Source organism: Octopus bimaculoides, chromosome 14 (genome assembly GCF_046866305.1).
Source record: "Octopus bimaculoides isolate indiv1 chromosome 14, ASM4686630v1, whole genome shotgun sequence".
NCBI classification, from domain to species: Eukaryota; Metazoa; Mollusca; class Cephalopoda; order Octopoda; family Octopodidae; genus Octopus; species Octopus bimaculoides.
In genome coordinates this window covers 24,796,764-24,815,183 of record NC_142941.1, presented here as the reverse complement: position 1 = coordinate 24,815,183, position 18,420 = coordinate 24,796,764, and the positions used below count along the sequence as shown (strand labels likewise).

At 35.2% G+C, this 18,420-nt stretch overlaps 1 protein-coding gene across 3 annotated transcripts in view; it reads right to left on the bottom strand.

Moving 5' to 3' along the window:
* The window catches only part of LOC106869122 (uncharacterized), a 54,460-nt gene that overhangs the window by 14,424 nt on the left and 21,616 nt on the right, over positions 1-18,420 (bottom strand). The window contains exons 3-6 of one of the 3 annotated variants that reach the window (XM_014914671.3): positions 15,141-15,371; positions 7,538-7,600; positions 6,675-6,819; positions 1,513-1,628 (exon numbers count right to left, since the gene is read on the bottom strand). In XM_014914671.3, coding sequence (XP_014770157.1) covers positions 1,541-1,628; positions 6,675-6,819; positions 7,538-7,600; positions 15,141-15,371 — 527 coding nt within the window. In that variant the 3' untranslated portion in view covers positions 1,513-1,540. Of the gene's footprint in view, positions 1-1,512; positions 1,634-6,674; positions 6,820-7,537; positions 7,601-15,140; positions 15,372-18,420 lie in introns of all 3 variants that reach the window. The other 2 variants (XM_014914670.3, XM_014914672.3) reach the window with 2 other exon arrangements.

Genomic DNA, 18,420 nt, shown 5'->3' with positions numbered 1-18,420 from the left:
AAATAATCCAATGTTGCAGTGACATGGGTATAGAATTTGGGAGTTCCAAAAGCTCAGTGATCAGTATGAAAAGTGGGAAGAAAGCTGTCACCGGAGAAACCATGAGGGAACTAGGAGATAGTAGATACAAGTATTTGGGGATTTTAGAACTCAACACTGAGCAGCTGCAGTGGTTAGATAAAGTGCGTCCATTCTCAGATGAACTAATGAAGAAATTTCAAAGTTGGATAGAAAGACGAGAAAGTTAATGATGTTGTATGGAGTTTTACATCCTGAAGGAAATATATATAGAATGTATACGAAGAGAAAAATGATGGTGGAGGTTTCATCAGTGTTGATTATTGTATAAGAAGTTGAAGGAGAACTCTTGCAGAATATTTGGTAAACGTCGGCGAAGAGTTGCTGCGATATGTAGCAGAAGATATGTGTTTAAATGAAAATGAAATACATAACCAATGAGCTGAAGAGGAGAGAAAAGATCTTCTGGAAATAAGAATGCGTGGTCAGTTAGAAAGAGATACACCGGAAATCAAGGGTAAAACTTCACGGACAAGACTTAAACAAGGTGTGAAAGCTTATAATTGAAGCACAAGACCAAGTTCTTGTTACTAATTCGGTAAAGTATAATATCGTCTACAAAATTTCCAACACCCACAAATGCAAACTATGAGAAAAGGATGTGGAAAAGTCTTGCACTAAAAGAATACTAGCGCCACGGTGATAAAGTCTGTGCCTTCATTGGCTTTTATATCGTATATACCAATACGAAATAAGAAAGAATTGTTATGGACATGAGGCTAGTAAAGTAATGCAAGAGGATGAGAAAGCAACGATATTCTGAGATTATCATTTTCAGACTGATACAGTAATTGAACATTGCCGATCGGACATGATCGTATTGGACAAGAAAGACAAATACTGTCATATCATTGATATACCAAATAACATGAATATTGCAAGGTTGAAAAAATCACTAAGTACTCCGAACTGAAAGTACAGATTGCAAAACTGTTTGTAATGCGAGAGGGTAATGTAAAAGTGATAACAGTTGTTATAAAGGTATTAGGGTCAATCCTATTGAAATTTCGAAACTTCTTAAAGCGGTTGGGAATACCATGCAAAAATCATACAAAAATCAACCTTGATAAGTACTGCGCACATTTTAAGGAATGTATTGTTGTCTGAAGTCCTTGTGACGTGACAGATGACTAAATACTCCGCTGCATTTTCCATCTACAATGCATGACGAAGTTAGTAATTTTTGGGAACGGGGTAAGTCAATTATATTGACCCCAATACTTGACTGGTCCTTATTTTATCGATCCCGAGTATTAATATTGTTCTATCTGTATTCAACAGAAATTCACTGGCGTCTTACGTGAAATACAACACAGCAATTACCACAAAGAATATTTACTCATAATCCGATATTTTTCAATATAAATAGAAAAAAATATTTTTTATCATTGTGACACATGATATAACGAAAGAAATATTAACATTCATACATACCAAGCTAATTTTTAGTCCAATGCAATTATCATTTACATTTATTTGTTGCAGACACCAAAGTAAGAAGCTTTTCAATCTTCCTTGTCTTGTCAACATTTGGAAAGTGAATGTATCTACTATACTAGAAAAGAAATATAAATCTCGTCATGAAATATAAAAATAGGAGTCCTGTGTTATTTGCTTGAATTATAGCTGTGTGGAGAAAGTGATACAGTTTGAAATTTTCTGTGTATTACGTATCATATCTGAAATAAAAGTAATCACTAATTTCTTTCTGAAATGTTATTAACAGACTTCCACCGAAGTATCTGTCGCGAATAATATTCTTCAGGTTAATATTTTACTTTTTGCGATAAATTCTACACCCACAAACTAATTAAATTCTTGACCAAATCAAACGCAGTTAATTTAAAGGGCCATTTCATTTCAAGCTATTATAAATGAAACTTACAATAAAATGTGTGCTCAAAAATGAGAGTGTAATGCATAGATGCAACTTCTAAGCAGTATAGTTTTTTTATTCTTTTATTCTTTTACTTGTTTCAGTCATTTGACTGCGGCCATGCTGGAGCACCGCCTTTAGTCGAGCAAATCGACCCCAGGACTAAAACCAAGTACTTATTTTATCGGTCTCTTTTGCCGGATCACTAAGTTACGGGGATGTAAACACACCAGTATCGGTTGTCAAGCGATGTTTGGGTGGGGTGGGAACAAACACAGACACACAAACATATACACACACACACACACACACACACACACACACACACACACACACACACACACACACACATATATATATACTTATATATATACATATATATGCATATATATATATATATATATATATATATATATATATATATATATATATATATAATTATGTGTATTTCTTCTATCTTAATGAATAAAAATTCTTCTGATAGAATAAATGGGTTAATAGAAACCAATGTAGCAAAGAACACAAAATAACTGTCGTTTAGTTCCTGTTTTTAAGGCAGGAACTCCTTGAAATTTTGGGTATTTGAGTATATTTAAGAATTTAAGGATTGGAGAAAACGCATGTTATAATTGCATACTTTATTCCTACATATGTTTCAAAGGATTACAACCTGTGTGATCCATAGGGATCTTTGATATTAAAATTGTATCTTTGATATTAAAATTGTAACCTTCTCACCAGGGAAAGCATGGGAATCATCTTAAACGTAAGACATTATGACATAATGTCTTACGTTTAAGATGATTCCCATGCTTTCCCTGATGAGAAGGTTACAATTTTAATATCAAAGATCCCTATGGATCACACAGGTTGTAATCCTTTGAAACATATGTAGGAATAAAGTATGCAATTATAACATGCGTTTTCTCCAATCCTTAAATTCTTATATATATATATAAATATATACATATATACGACGGGCTTCTTTCAGTTTCCGTCTACCAAATCCACTCACAAGGCTTTAGTCGGCCCGAGGCACACACGTACCACCAAATCTATTTCTCATATTCTCAATTTCACAAGAACACTACCTACACAAACAGACTACATCACTTCTTTCAATCCCTTTCCACCGTCTATAAATAGGCTTGGCAGCATCCTAAAATATGATACTACTAACTACCTTTCCCACCCATCCCTCTCCTTTATCTCTGTCCTGGGTTTATCAATCATACCCCCACCACCTATATACTACACACACGCTTTCCTTCCTACTCACTAGACCTTTTAACATCATCCCCCTATTCCTCTTTCACTCTATATGCTCTTCCCCTCTACCCTGTTAAGACCAACTGACCATAAATATATCGCTACCATCCTCCGCCTCTATATCTCCTCTATCCCCTTCCACATTCTATCTTCTTGACTTGACCTAATTACCGCTAACTTTTCACTTGACTTGGACATTCTTCAAGTAAACAAGCAAAAATCTATTGTAATATGGAATATATATACCTCTGCTATCTATGCTATATCAACTCTCGTTCCAACATAAATTTCCGGATTATTCACACAAGGATTAATTTGCACGAATTTCTACACGGATATTTACCACTGGAATGAAACTACACTTCAAGTACTGTTCTCTCTTTTTTCAGCACATCACACACTTTACCACTTCATACTAAAAATATCCGCCTATGGATATAATAATAGATTACTTTATTTTTTCTGTCTCCGATGAAGGGAAGTACTGGATTTTCCCAGAAACAGCTGTAAGACTCTATCCATAAAAATCTTCAACCTTACCTTTGCTCTCTTTATCTTTTTGTTTTTATATATTTACATATGTATATATTTATATGTATGTGTATGTATATGTTTGTGTGTCTGTGTTTGTTCCCCCAACATCGCTTGACAACCGATGCTGGTGTGTTTACGTCCCTGTAACTTAGCGGTTCGGCAAAAGAAACCGATAGAATAATTGCTAGGCTTACAAAGAATAAGTCCTGGGGTTGATTTGCTCGACTACAAGGGCGGTGCTCCAGCATGGCCACAGTCAAATGACTGAAACAAGTAAAAGAGTAAAGAGTAAGAGTATATATATATTTACTAGCAGTATAGCCCGGCGCTGCTCGGGATTAAGCTAAGGATTATTAAGTGATCAAGTGCTTTATTTCAAAGCAAAATAAGTAACATGGACATCAGATTTGAGCGAAATCCGTTGAAATTGGTTTGGCTGAAAATGGTTTGCTGGCAATTTGATTGGGAAATCCCATAAGGTATAAGTTTATTGGTTATTTCCACTCATTGACTGTTTATTTTTAAAGTTGCATTAGAGATCTGCATAGGAAAAGGTTGATCTGAAGGTTTGCATTGGGGATGTGAATTGGAGTACCTTAGGAAAACTTACCAACAGCCTTAACCAAAAAATAAGGGGCCTGTCTCTTCTAGGTTAACTCTAACCCTAACCCTAAACCGTAACCCTAAAACCGTAACCGTAACACCAACCCTAATCCTAATCCTAACCCTAACACTAACCTTAACCCTAACCCTAATCCTAACCCTAACCCTAACCGTAACACCCTAGTGGAAATCGTGCGGGTGTTAATCTGAAAAATTACCAAATCCTTTTTGTGGTCCGAAAAACGGGTTGGGGGTGGGATTGACAAATTGTTACATTTTTGTTTCATAGTTGTTGTGAAATATAAACAAAACTCTTTCGCTCCCAAAGTAGTATATGTGCGTGTGTGTGAGAGTGAGAAGTGGGAGAAAGATGAACGGTTTAAAACAAATAAATGATTTAAAATATTTGAATTGTGTGAGAAAGTATATATAATCTCATTATAGAATATAGTGTCTTTCAAAAATATCGTATATATTAAACTATATCTCATGTTTAAGAAAAAGAAATGCATTTTACATTTTATACTTACTCTGCCTTCCTTACCTACATTTTCATTCCTAATACGCTTTCTGCCTCCCTCTTCCACTTTTTCGTTCTTTTGTTTTTTTTTTGTTAGACGCAAGCAAAGTAAACTCTGTGTTGCTTAGAAAAATTTGCTTTGATTTCTGTCTGCCTTTCTCACTTTTTCATTTTTTTTTTATTAGACGCTAGCAGACACTCTTTTATCCCCCCCGCTGTCACAAACACACTATTTCTGTCTGTCTGTCTGTCTGTCTGTCTCTCTCTCTCTCCCCTTCACGCGCGTACGCACAGATTTGACTTCGCCATGTCAACAAACTTCAAAATTGGTAAAAGTTTATCGATTTTTACAGCTATACGCGGGTGCCTCTGAGAGAAAAAGTTGACGAAAACGCAGATAGGTCATGAACAATGTCCTCCTAAAATTGGAGCGACATGCGTGCTAATTTGTGGACGTGCATAAATTATATTCACGTACACACACACACACACACACACACACACACACATCTCGGCTTTTATATATATATACAGATTTTCTATTTCAAGTATATTATTGTTGTTGATCGCACAGAACTTGTTATGTCAGTAATATTAGAATCACTAATCACAATAATTATTAAGAAAAATTCGTATATCAATTTTTTAAATGAAAACTCATTATTACCTTTATACCGGGCAACACAGGCTACCTCTGCTAGTATAATATATATATATATATATATATATATATATATATATATATATATATATACTCATATTTTGAGGATATAATTTCCTCGTAAGGGGATTGTTAATAACAATCCAAATGCCAACTGGTTTTATCAAATATATGGAAAGAAAGTTCCTCAATATATATGTATAAACAGTCTAATAAATTTTAAAGTTAACAAAAGAAAATGGAGAAGAAAATATGTAACAGGTACTTGGTTACATTTGTCTTTATCCCATCTACCTCCCATAAACGTTTATAAATATATTATAAATATATTTTTCAAACGCATTTGATTTTTTAGCAATATTTCAATGATTAATATTAGCTAAATTTCAACGATCAATATCTAATCACATGAACTCCGCGTCCTAATAAGTTGTTTACATTTGAAAATTTCTAAACACAGTCATCAAATTAGTTACTTCGTAATTCAGGACCGGAAAATATACTAACTTTTCCCTGAAGACACCCGGCAATATATGGTTTATTACATCTATAATCGTTCGAATGTGAATGATTCAAACATACTGTGGGATTGAAACATATGTGTAGAATACTTTTCGGAGTTTTTTGGTTGTTTTGTTGATCCGATTCTTTTTATCCTTATTCTTATCGGTATCACTTTTAGTTTGCATTACTTTTCCATTGTGATACAAATAAAATGAACCAAGTATCTATTACATTTTTCTCCTCCATTTTCTTTTATTAACTTTATATATATATATATATATATATATATATATATATATATATATATATATATATATATATATATATATATATATATATATACATATATATATATACACATAGAGAAAGAGGGAGAAAGGAGAGACAGAAAGAGAAAGATGCAAACACGCACACATATCCATACATACATATTATCCCTGCTTGCATATATGCCAGGATTCCAAAGTTATTTGACAACTTGTCGAAGGTACAGCACAGTAGGACTGACAAGGAGCTGCGTGGTGTGAAGCGCACTTCTTAGCCATTTAGTCATGCATGCAGATTGTGACATCGTAATTTCATAAAATATATCACCATACAAACTCAGATTTAAAAAAAAATCTACTTACACTTGTCCTCCGCCAGTGTTTGATACAACAGAATTTCTTCGTGTGTCAAATACAAAAATTGTACGAGATTGTATTTGTACAAGAATGCCATATTTCATAATAAAATCAGACGTTCTGAATAACTGCAGCTTCCAGGAGGTCATTACTTTGAAATATAATAGGTAAAATAGCCAAATGAATTAACTACTAGAAATTAAAAGAACTAGATAACAAATAAGATTACTTTCAATGTGTAGCACCTTCTCCTTCCCTTACAAGATTGGAAGAAATGTCTGAACCCATATTGACTAAAATATTCAAATGTTTAAATGAAAAAATTTCAGATGTCAATATACAACGTTATAAGAGGAACAAGAAAGCTGAAAGAGAATGCATGGTTTCAGACAGTTTCCAGACCATATTTGCCGGAATTACATAGGATTCATAAGGACCAATAAAAATTTATGTATGACGAATAGCAAACTTAAACTGAAAGCTGTAGGCTGTTTAACTGGCTTTGGGAACAACAGAGTTCTTATGGAAGTACCAAAAAATTTTTCGACCTTTTTACACAAGTTGGTATCTACAAGTTAAATGTGGCAATGAATTATACGAATGTAGTGCCACCAGAAAAGAATATACTGAAATTAATCTGTTGTGTGTACAACAACAACTTTCGGAAAATTGTTGAGCATTGCGAACCTATATTGAAAGATAGCTGCGATAAGCATTAACTACAAAAGACTTCTAAACATTGTATGCAATAGAACAGTTGTTGAAGTATCAAGGAACAAGGGGGAAACTACTGTATTACGAACTCGACCGACCTATGTCAAAAAAATTAAACGATGATATTTTGATAATCATAATAATGTAATATAAACCTTCTATATTTTGTAAGGAAGACTGTGTTGTAGGTAGTGTTGAATTCCCAGATGACTGCTTTCCTGCAAATATAAAATAATTTTAATTTCAGATTTTATTTCTAACGGACAAAATGGGATTCAGTAGTTCATATAATTTTACTGGTAGGAATAAAATTTGGTCAAGCAGTTTCTATTATGACAAACAAAGTAATGGTGGGTTATTAAGTCAATACGTTGGTGGATTATTAAGTCATGATGTTTGTAAGGAAACAAAAATAGAACAGTTAATGTAGAAAAAACATAAAAACGAGAACAACTACCATCACTCTCGATGTAACTACCATCTACTGAGTAGCTGTCCTTAAAATGAAGATATGGCTGCTATTTCTAACATGTTGGCTATGTAAAAGTTCTCACATTGAACTGTACTGTTCTCAGTTGTTGGCGGCAAAGGGAGCACAGAAGAGACACAGATAAGTTCCATAGCAGTTAGTATAAAATAATATGAAAATTTTTTAGTGAGAATACAGTCCATATTTTTGTTAATAAGCGAAGCAAGTTATCAAAGTCGTCTGGTGGCAGACTTGTATTGGATTACGTTGTTCTTCTTGTTTATAAAGAAAAAGAAATTACAACAGATGGATGAGATACATTAGAAACAGAAGTGTGGATCAATATTTTAGAAGTTACCATAAAAATTTCTCATTAGGTGTTGAAGAACGTTATGTTTGAAGTTTTTAGTCATATGCATCAATTAGCCTGATAAGAAGTGGAGTTTATATTAGTAGAATAATATAATTGAAATTGGTTGGTAATGTAACCAGAAAAAAGATATCGTGCTGAATGATCCAAATTTTAGATCAAGGGCTATCGAGAGAGAGAGAGAGAGAGAGAGAGAGAGAGAGAGAGAGAGAGAGAGAGAGAGAGAGAGAGAGAGAGAGAGAGAAAGAGAGAGAGAGAGAGAGAGAGAGAGAGACTGCAAGCTGTAGATCAATTAGGTTAGTTGAAATACCATAAAGCAGATGAATAAGATCAGAACCCGTACCCCACACTAGATTACTGAATGTATGATATGAGGCATATCAAAAATTGAGGCTGACAAGTAATAATATAATACTGCTAGAGTAAGAGACAAAAGTAGTAATAGAACTTTCAGTTACTCATGGAGAAGGATTTTCTGTTAAATTCCAAACAATATTGGTATTCAGTGAGGTTTCATCGCGCAGTGAGTTCCAACTCGCAATTACGTGATTGTGAAGTGAAGTTCATGTCTACAATCAGGCCATGAAGAATGCAATCTTGTCTTCTATTTTGAATGTAGCATTAGGCACCATGACCATTTTTTGTATAAATAGTCTTCTTATATTCACAGTTTTGTTTTCACTTTATCAATATGTTTTAAACTTCCGTTTTACATCATCATATGTGTTTTTCTACCAGCCCCCTGTTTTACTTCTATGTGAATAACTTACTAATGAAATACTTTTCTATACGAGTATGAAGATACACGTAGGTAAAAGTGTATGTGATATCTTCATCTTTTCTTCTTTTACTTGTTTCAGTCATTAGACTGAAGTCATGCTAGGGCACCGCCTTGAAGGGTTTAGTCGAACAAATCGATTCCAGGACTTATTTTTAAAGTCTGGTCTCTTAGACTGAACTGCTATGTTACGGGACGTAAACAATCCGATATCGTTTGTCAAGCGGTACAAACATAAACGCGTACCCCAACAGACACACGTACAGGCACACACATATGATTAGTTCATATTAGTCCGTAAGGAACATAATGGCTATTATAGTAGAAGGCTCTCAGGTGTAAAAGTACACGAGTTAGGTTTCTGCCTGTACTTCTTGCAGATGTTACATGATTTTATTGAAATATTCATACATAAATTTATGTATTTTTATATATCCTGAAAATATTTTCGAAGCCTCAGTTTTTTAGGATGCAAAAAGCATTGTGTTTATTGAATATCTTCATAAGAGTCACACCATGAATGGAGAGTACAATGCCAACTTGTAGAGGCAGTTACAAAAAGCTATCAAGACCAAACGACCTGGAAAATTGACGAAAGGGGTCTTGTTTCACCAGGATAATGCTGAAGCACACAAGTCCTTGCTTTCAGTGGTTGCTGCCCATGTCTGTGGCGTTGAACTAATTGATCGGCCTCCCTATTCTACTGATTTATTCCCATCTGACTGTCATCTGTACCCAACAGGAAAAAATAGTTGGCTGGGATCCAGTATAGCAGTGATGGTGACGTCATATCTGCTGATGATGACTTTTTTGACCAACAGGATGAAAGCTTCTTCACCATTAGAATCCAAGAACGGCAGCACCAGTAGAAGAAGTGTGTGAACTGCAAGAGGGACAATGTGCAAAAATAAACCTCATTTGGTCACATTCCATGAGAATATCTTGGTAATCCTATGAACTTTTCAGCTGACTCCCGTAAATAGAGCGAACTTCATTGTAATTCAATAATGTTATAATCTTAAAATTTATATAAAACGAATAGTCCGTTATTTGACAAGAATTATTGAAATGGCAAATTTTTAGCATATAGAATTTACGAGACTCTATTACAAAGTGTCAAGTCTGAAGATTACAAATGATTAAATAGGAAAATAGTTTTAACAAAAGACAAATATCGTTTAAAACTGAATACATACATACCTGCATGCATAATACATACCTACCTACATACATACATACATACATATATATATATATATATATATATATATATATATATATATATATATATATATATATATATATATAGATATATAGGGCAGGGAATCTCAGTATGTTGGAGAAGCAGGATACTGCTAATCCCTATATATATATGATTATATATATATATATATATATATATATATATATATATATATATATATATATATATATATATATATATTATAATATATATATATGTATATATATATATACATATATATATATATATACATACGCACTCACATACATACATACATACATACATACATACATATAAATACACATATATATGTACGTACATATATGTATGTATATGTATGTATATATGTCAGGTGGCTCTTGAGCACTACTGGTACCATGTAATCCAGTACAATCTGTTACATGGATGGGTCGTCGGCGACTAAACTGGCAATACCACCAAGTATGCTTGGTGAGGTGGGTGATTGTTGGACACCCTGCGGGACAAAAATAACACCCGTCAAAGGGTGGAAGAACTACAGTGTAATCAACGGCCATTCAACATGTGTTTGTGGATGTGTGTGGAGAGTTCGTGTGTGTGTGTGTGTGTGTGTGTGTGTGTGTGTGTGTGTGTGTGTGTTTGCGTGTGAGTGCGTATTGTATATATTGTATTTCAATCTGTATGTGTGTATATTGTGTATATTGTGTTTTCAATTGTATTTATCATATCTCAAATTTTATTCTTAGTTTAGCTCAATTGTATCTTAATTTTTAATTTTGCTTTATTTTACCCCCTTTTTTGTATGATAAATAGATAAGGGGTGGATAGAGCTCCTTTGTTTACCCAAGCCTTGGTGAAGGCAGTCTATCTAGGGGAAGGTAACTCTGAGTTTAAATACTTCACCGCTGTCTTGTAGTTAGCCTTTGATTGGGCAAAAAGTGGGAAAAAGACACTGATATGAAACCTGTGACTGCAAATTGCACCCAATGATGTCAACTTGCTCTTCTTTTTGGATCATGCTTTGTAGTTTTGAGAGTGGGAATAGTTTCTGCGCAAATCTTTATCTCACTTTAAAAAGCGTCAAGCACAGGTATTGCTGGGGAGGAAAAAGAAAATGAAGCCTAAAAAGGCACAACCACACAATGAAAGTTGATATTGATACTGAAGCAAATGACAAAAAGGGCTCTGGAACATTCTGTTCTGTGGTCTGGCCCGGCAGGTGTTCCAGGGCACCACAGATCCGATCGTTATCCTGAAACAGTAAGTTCAGGTTAAGATGCAAGCCTATGAATATTGGATGTTGTAATGTTCGAACTTTATTAGACAACGATTGTCTGAAATCTCGTCCGGAGAGAAGATCCGCACTTGTTGAAAAAGATTTATAGTGATATGATATGGATGTTGTAGCATTAGCCGAAACAAGAATTCATGGAAAAGGGAATTTTGTAGAGAAATTATATTGGAGCGGTAGAGATGAGACCTATAAGAGAGAAATAGGAGTAGGATTTGCAATCAAACCCACCTTGGCTTCAAAATTTGAAGAACTACTATGTGGTCATTCTGATCGTTTGATGTCTTTAAGATTTCCGTTAAGAAAAGGTTGCTATGCAACACTTATAAGTATATATGCTCCAACTATGAATTCATCAGAAGACGATAAACTTGCCTTCTATCTATCACTTACAGTATCTCCGCTGGTGACAAAGTTGTCATTTTAGGTGACTTTAATGCTCGCATTGGTGCAGATTGGGAAACCTGGGGTGTCTTAGGAAGGCATGGGGTTGTGAGTTCCAACAGTTATGGTTTACTACAATTACAAATTTGCGTAGAGAGGGATTTATGTGTCATGAACACAATGTGTCAACTAAAAAATAAGTATAAAATGATATGGATGCACCCTGGTTCTATGAAATAGTATCTTATAGATTACATCCTAACTAGGAAACGAGATACTAAGGACTTTCTTATTATACGAGTGATGCGTGGTGCAGAGTGCTGAACCGACCATAGGCTTTTGCGTGCTAAGATGAATTTTGTAAGGTTAGAGCAAATAATGATAAGTTACCTAAACGGATTGATGTCAGTAAACTTAAGATACCTTCTGTACTCAATGAGTTTGTAAGTGAGATAAATAGTTTGTCCTGTGACAGAAGTTGGAAGTCATTCAAAGAAAAAGTATATGAAGTTTGTAGTAACATTCTTGGCTTTGCTGTAAAAAAACATCAAGATTGGTTTGACGATAATGATGAAGAAATTAGTCTTATCTTAGAGGTGAAGCGAAGGGTATTTAACATCTTGCAAAATGTTGACATGTCAGCGAACAAGACAGTGGCTACACATTTCAAGGCAGTAAAGGCAACAGTGCTGAGGAAGCTGAGGATAATGCAGGAAAATTGTTGAGTGATAGATGCGATGAATCCAAGAAGCTTTTAATGCTAACAATTCCAAATGTTTTGCTCTCACTTGAAAAAAGTTTATGGACCAACTTCATCAACGGTTGCGCCACTTCAGAGCAAAGATGGCACAGAATTATTAACGAATCCTAAAGATATTGTTGGGAGATGGAAAGAGCATTTTGATGAGTTACTCAATAGACCCACTGAAGTTGACCTCTACTTTTCTTGATAATATACCTGAGAGACCAACAAAACATCTTTCAGCAGAGATTCCAAACTTGGCTGAAATAAAAGCGGCAATCAGGAAATTGAACAATAGAAAAGCCCCTGGTATGAATGGATGGATGGACTAGGCGCAGAGATATATAAATGTGATGGTGATCATCTTTGTACAGTGTTGACAGATGTGATTCAAAGAGTTTGACATAGTGAAGAGGTCCCCCCGGATTGGTATGATGCGACTATGGAGATACTATATAAATCGAAAGGTGGAAAAGGATGTCTGTAATAATTATCGCGGCGTCTGTCTGTTAGCTGTTGCTGGAAAGGTCCTTTGTAGGGTAATGCTGGACAGATTGCTTCTGCACATTGCTGATGAGGTTATACCAGAATCGCAATGTGGTATTAGGGATAGTAGGAGTACTATGGATATGATATTTTCAGCTAGACAGTTGCAAGAGAAGTGCATCGAACAGGATATGGACTTATATCAGGTTTTCATTGATCTAACGAAAGCGTTTGATTCTGTCAATATAATTACACTTTGGGAGATCCTGAAAAATTTGTGAGAATGCTTAGATAGAAGTGAGAATTAATGCTGGAGGTGCTTTATCAGATCCAACCTCTATCTAAAATAGTGTAAAACAAGGTGATATTCCAACTCCTACGTTGTTTGCTATGTATTTTGCAACAGTCTTTCAAATAACTTTTGAAGATTGCTCTGAAGGGGTCTATATAAAATATAGGACAACGAGAAAACTGTTCAATCCCAAAAGAATCTATGCCAAAACGAAAATTCTGCATTCTCACCTCATTGAGTTCTTGTATGCAGATGATTGTGACCTGTTGGCACATTCCCAGAAAGATATGCAGCACATACTGAATGCGATTTCTGCAGCATGTGCAGCATTGAGTTTAACGATCAACTTGAAAAAAACTATTATAATGTACTATCCTTCTCCCTCCAAGATGTATATGGAACCTTTTATAACTGTGAATGGTCAAAGGTTGGAGACTATGTCTAGATTTATTTATTTAGGAAGTACCTTGAGGACTGTTGGTCATAATGATGTAGTGATTTTGGTAGGCTTTTAGTAGGCTCCATAGGCGTCAGTAGATACGACATAATATATCTTCACAAATTAAAGTTAAAGTATATAACACGTGCGCCCTGCCATCTTTGCTATATGGAAGTGAGGAATGGGTTGTTTACCGTAGGCATGTAAGGTAATCAGTACTAGCTAAGAAAAATTTGGGGGATAAACTGGAAAATGACCACTAGTAATGTGGAGGTGATGGAGAGGAGTGGCAGTAGAAGTATAGCGTCAATGATTCTGCAAAGACGTTCGAGGTGGGGGAACATCTAGAAAGGATGAGTAATGAGAGACTCCCATAGCAGCTATTGTATTGAGCTGGAAAACGGCAGGAGACCAGCGCATAAGCCTAAACTAAGGTTTAAGGATTGTCTTAAAAATGCTCTTATACAGACAGGAATTGCAGTTGGTGATTGGGACAGGGAGGCACAAGACCGGGATGGATGGAGGAAGACAGTGCATAGTGACTGTATGGGGTTTGAGAGTGTGAAGTATGAGGGAATTAGGAGGGGACTTAGAAGGAGGGGAGCCTGTGGAGAATGAGAGAGTGTTGCTTTTGTGTGTGCGGTGTGTGGGAGAAGGTGTTTGAGTCGTGCAGGCCTGGTCAGCCATCAAAAATCTCACAGGAATCGACCCGTGATAGATAGTGATGTGGCTATTACAATTCAAAACAGAACATGTGTAAAATGTGGAAGGGTGTGACTATCAGTTGGAAGTCTGAAAAGACATCTTAAGAGAGTGCATACTATGGCACCTGTTTCTCCTGCAAGCCAGCACAACCGTGCAGTATGTAATAAATTGTGTAAAACTTTGACTGGGCTTAAAAGTCAAATAAGGGCATCACATGGCATCAATAATGAATCATTTCAGTAAGTCTTTTTGGCAATGGCTTTCCTCGTGTAACGAGGGTGCAGCTAAGCTGTATGTATTATATACACACACACACACACACACACACACACACACACACACACACAGACACACACACACACACACACACACACACACACACACACACATATATATATATATATATATACACACACATGTGTGTGTATGTGTGTGTGTGTTTGTATACAGAAAGAGAGAGAAGTGAGAGAAAGAGAGAGAGAGAGAGAGAGAGAGAGAGAGAGAGAGAGAGAGAGAGAGGGAGAGAGAAATAGATAGATGTAAATAAATAGTTATAGATATAAAGATATATAAAATATACCTTTAAATTGATAACTGCTCCATCTTGAGTTTTTTGCTTCAAGATTTAATTGAGAAAACGTCAGATTACTCAAGAGACACAATCCATCTGTTTGGCGGAAGGTAAATGATGTACACACTGCTTGTTTCAAACAAAATATTTTGCATCCCTGTAGAGTAGAGTAGAATCTCTGCGTCGAGTATTTTTCGGTAAATGAAGCGCCCAAAATAGAAATCATTATTTCTTTGTTGTCTAGGTTATAAAAGAAACGTTTATTTAAAAAAATGTTTTCATAAAATATAATTTTTATTTCTTTGCGTTTTTCAAAACAATAGTTTATAAGCTAATAACAAATCAAAATGGAAATAGATAAAGTAATTTCATTTAATTAAATCGATGTAATTTAATACGCAAAGAGGCTGGTCCATTCTTTTATAATTTAATCTGAACAGAATGTTGTTGCTGTGAGTGTTACTCACAGGTTAGCCTCAATCGAGCAAATCTATAACTAAAGTTATTCCAGCCATAAATCACCAAAATTTTAGAGGTTCCTCAGAAGGAAAGGTGTTATTTAAGGGATATTTTGGCTGTTAGTCTTAGTAAGTCAACCTGTCGGCTCATGAGTTTGGGAGCAGTGCTTTTCATGTCCCTCTAGACTAAGTGGCTTGAACGCATGGATATCGACATCATGTTCAGTACTTAGAATAGTTGTGGAATTTTTTCTGGAATACAATTTTCTGTTATCTTTACTTTTTTTGTTGTCATAGTATTACATACAGTACAATAAAGTGTCGAAAATGTCCACTGTTCAATTATTGTCCTTCGTTAAGATTGATGGATATTATTTCACCATACACTTCTATCAAGCGTACAGAAATTAACTTTACTTTGACATCAATTCTTTAAGGTGAATCAGCAAAAAAAAAAAACTGCATTTAAGCATGCATAACTTCGCCCGTATATGCACATGTATATCTGTATATATATATGCGTGAGTGTGTGTGTGTACATGTGTGTATGTGCGTGTATATATAAATGTGTATATATGTATGCACGTGTGATCTTGAGTATGGTGTATGCGTAAATATATATAAAAATGTATGGAATAAACTATAAAACATATTACGAGACATGATATCCCGCACTCAAAGAGCAAAGCCAAAAGAATTTGGAAGAAACATCCCAAAGGGAGATAAAAATTAAGTCTTAAAAACCACATAATTAAAAAAGTAGGTATATATACTGTTGTGTCTGGGGAGAGCCATTTTCTTATCGTGCCTTAAAATTTAACACACTCACCGTTAAAATTTCCACTTATTATTTTTATTTTCCTAAAATTTTCGTTGCGTCTTGCAACCTTTTCAATAGTCTACAGCAGATATGTAGATGACATTAATATCATAGTTAGGACCAACTCTAGTGACGGTCATGTAGAAACAAAAAGGAACGTAATGGAGAACATCCAGCAAATAGCTAACTCCATCCACCAAAGTATCAAGGTAACTATAGATTACCCAACTAAACACCCCAACAATAGACTCCCGGTACTTGATACTGAACTTTGGTTAGAGACTGTGAACAATAGAGTGCAGCTCCTCCACTCATTATATGAAACCCATAGCTTCAAAATATGTTGTTCACAAGAACTCAGCTTTGTCACACAGCATTAACATACTGATAGCAGACTTAGTTAGGATAATGAACATCTCCCCACTATGCGAACTCTATGAAACGAAAAAATATATACAGAACTTCATGCACCGCATGCAGCTCTCTGGATATGATCAGAAAGATAGGGTTCGAGTATACAGGGGAGCTAGAAAGAGGTTAGATAAGATTATAAGTAATGATACCAGTGGTACCTGCCCTAGATATAGAAACAAAGAATGGAATAGGATGCAAAGAATTTGTGACAAAGCCAACAAGGCGAACACGTGGTATAAAACCGACAGATATCAAGGAGTGATGTTTGTAGAGGCCACAGCCCATGGAGAACTAGCGCGTAGGTTTAGAAAAGCTCTGAAGGAGTCCAAACTCAACATTAAGATTGTTGAAAAGCCAGGGAACTCCATCAGGTCACAACTATGTAGTTGAGAATACCATATGTACCAATGATAACTGCATGGTATGTAAGATTAGCCCTGGCATTAACTGCAGAAATAGAAATGTAGTTTACAGCATAAAATGCATGGAAGGTGCTTGTAAAGACCTGAATATGACATATATAGGTGAAACATCTAGGAGCATTGCGGAACGGCTAAACGAACATATGAGACAATATGACGACAAAAAACAGTCCTCCATACTGTACCAACATGCCAAAGACCAACATGGAGGCAACTTGGGTCAACTTGACATCCGCATCTTATCCAAGCACCCAAAAAGACCCAACTCTAAGACAAATACGGGAGTACATCCTTATAAATGAAACTTCCCGAATACTAAATAGGAAATATACATAGATATCATATCCCCATACCCACATTTTACACAGGTAAAGTAGAACAGTGGATGGGCTTTTATGCAGATAGATGTATGTATGTGTGTGTGTGTGTGTGTGTGTGTGTGTGTGCATGCACATGTATGTATGGGTAGGTACATAGGGTATATGAACAGACAACCACATACGCAAATAGAGACTGAAACACATGGCCACATATACACACACATTTGTCCACACATATGAAGATGTGCACCCATACATGCAAACATGGTACATAGCAGCAAAGCACACACACACTCAGACATGCACACACAAGGAGACAGAGGTACATACATACATATACACACATGCACACACATACATTAAAAGAACACACACAAATGCAGAATACATACATACATACATGCAAACACACACATACATACATATATACATACACACACATACATGCATATATACATATGCACACACACAGACATACATACACACACATGCACACATACATGCATACATACATACACACACACTGAGACACACGCATGCGGAAAAACAAAAAAAGAAGCAAAAACAGAACGCAATGTAAATAACGGACAGAGTCAAGACTATTGAAAAGGTTGCAAGACGCAACGAAAATTTTAGGAAAATAAAAATAAGTGGAAATTTTAACGGTGTGTGTGTTAAATTTTAAGGCACGATAAGAAAATGACTCTCCCCAGACACAACAGAATATGCTTCAACACACGAAATCACATCAAAAATCTTGCAAACCAAATTCAAAAACGATATATATATATATATATATATATATATATATGAATGAGTAAATATTCAAGTGAATACTCATAAAGATGTTATTAT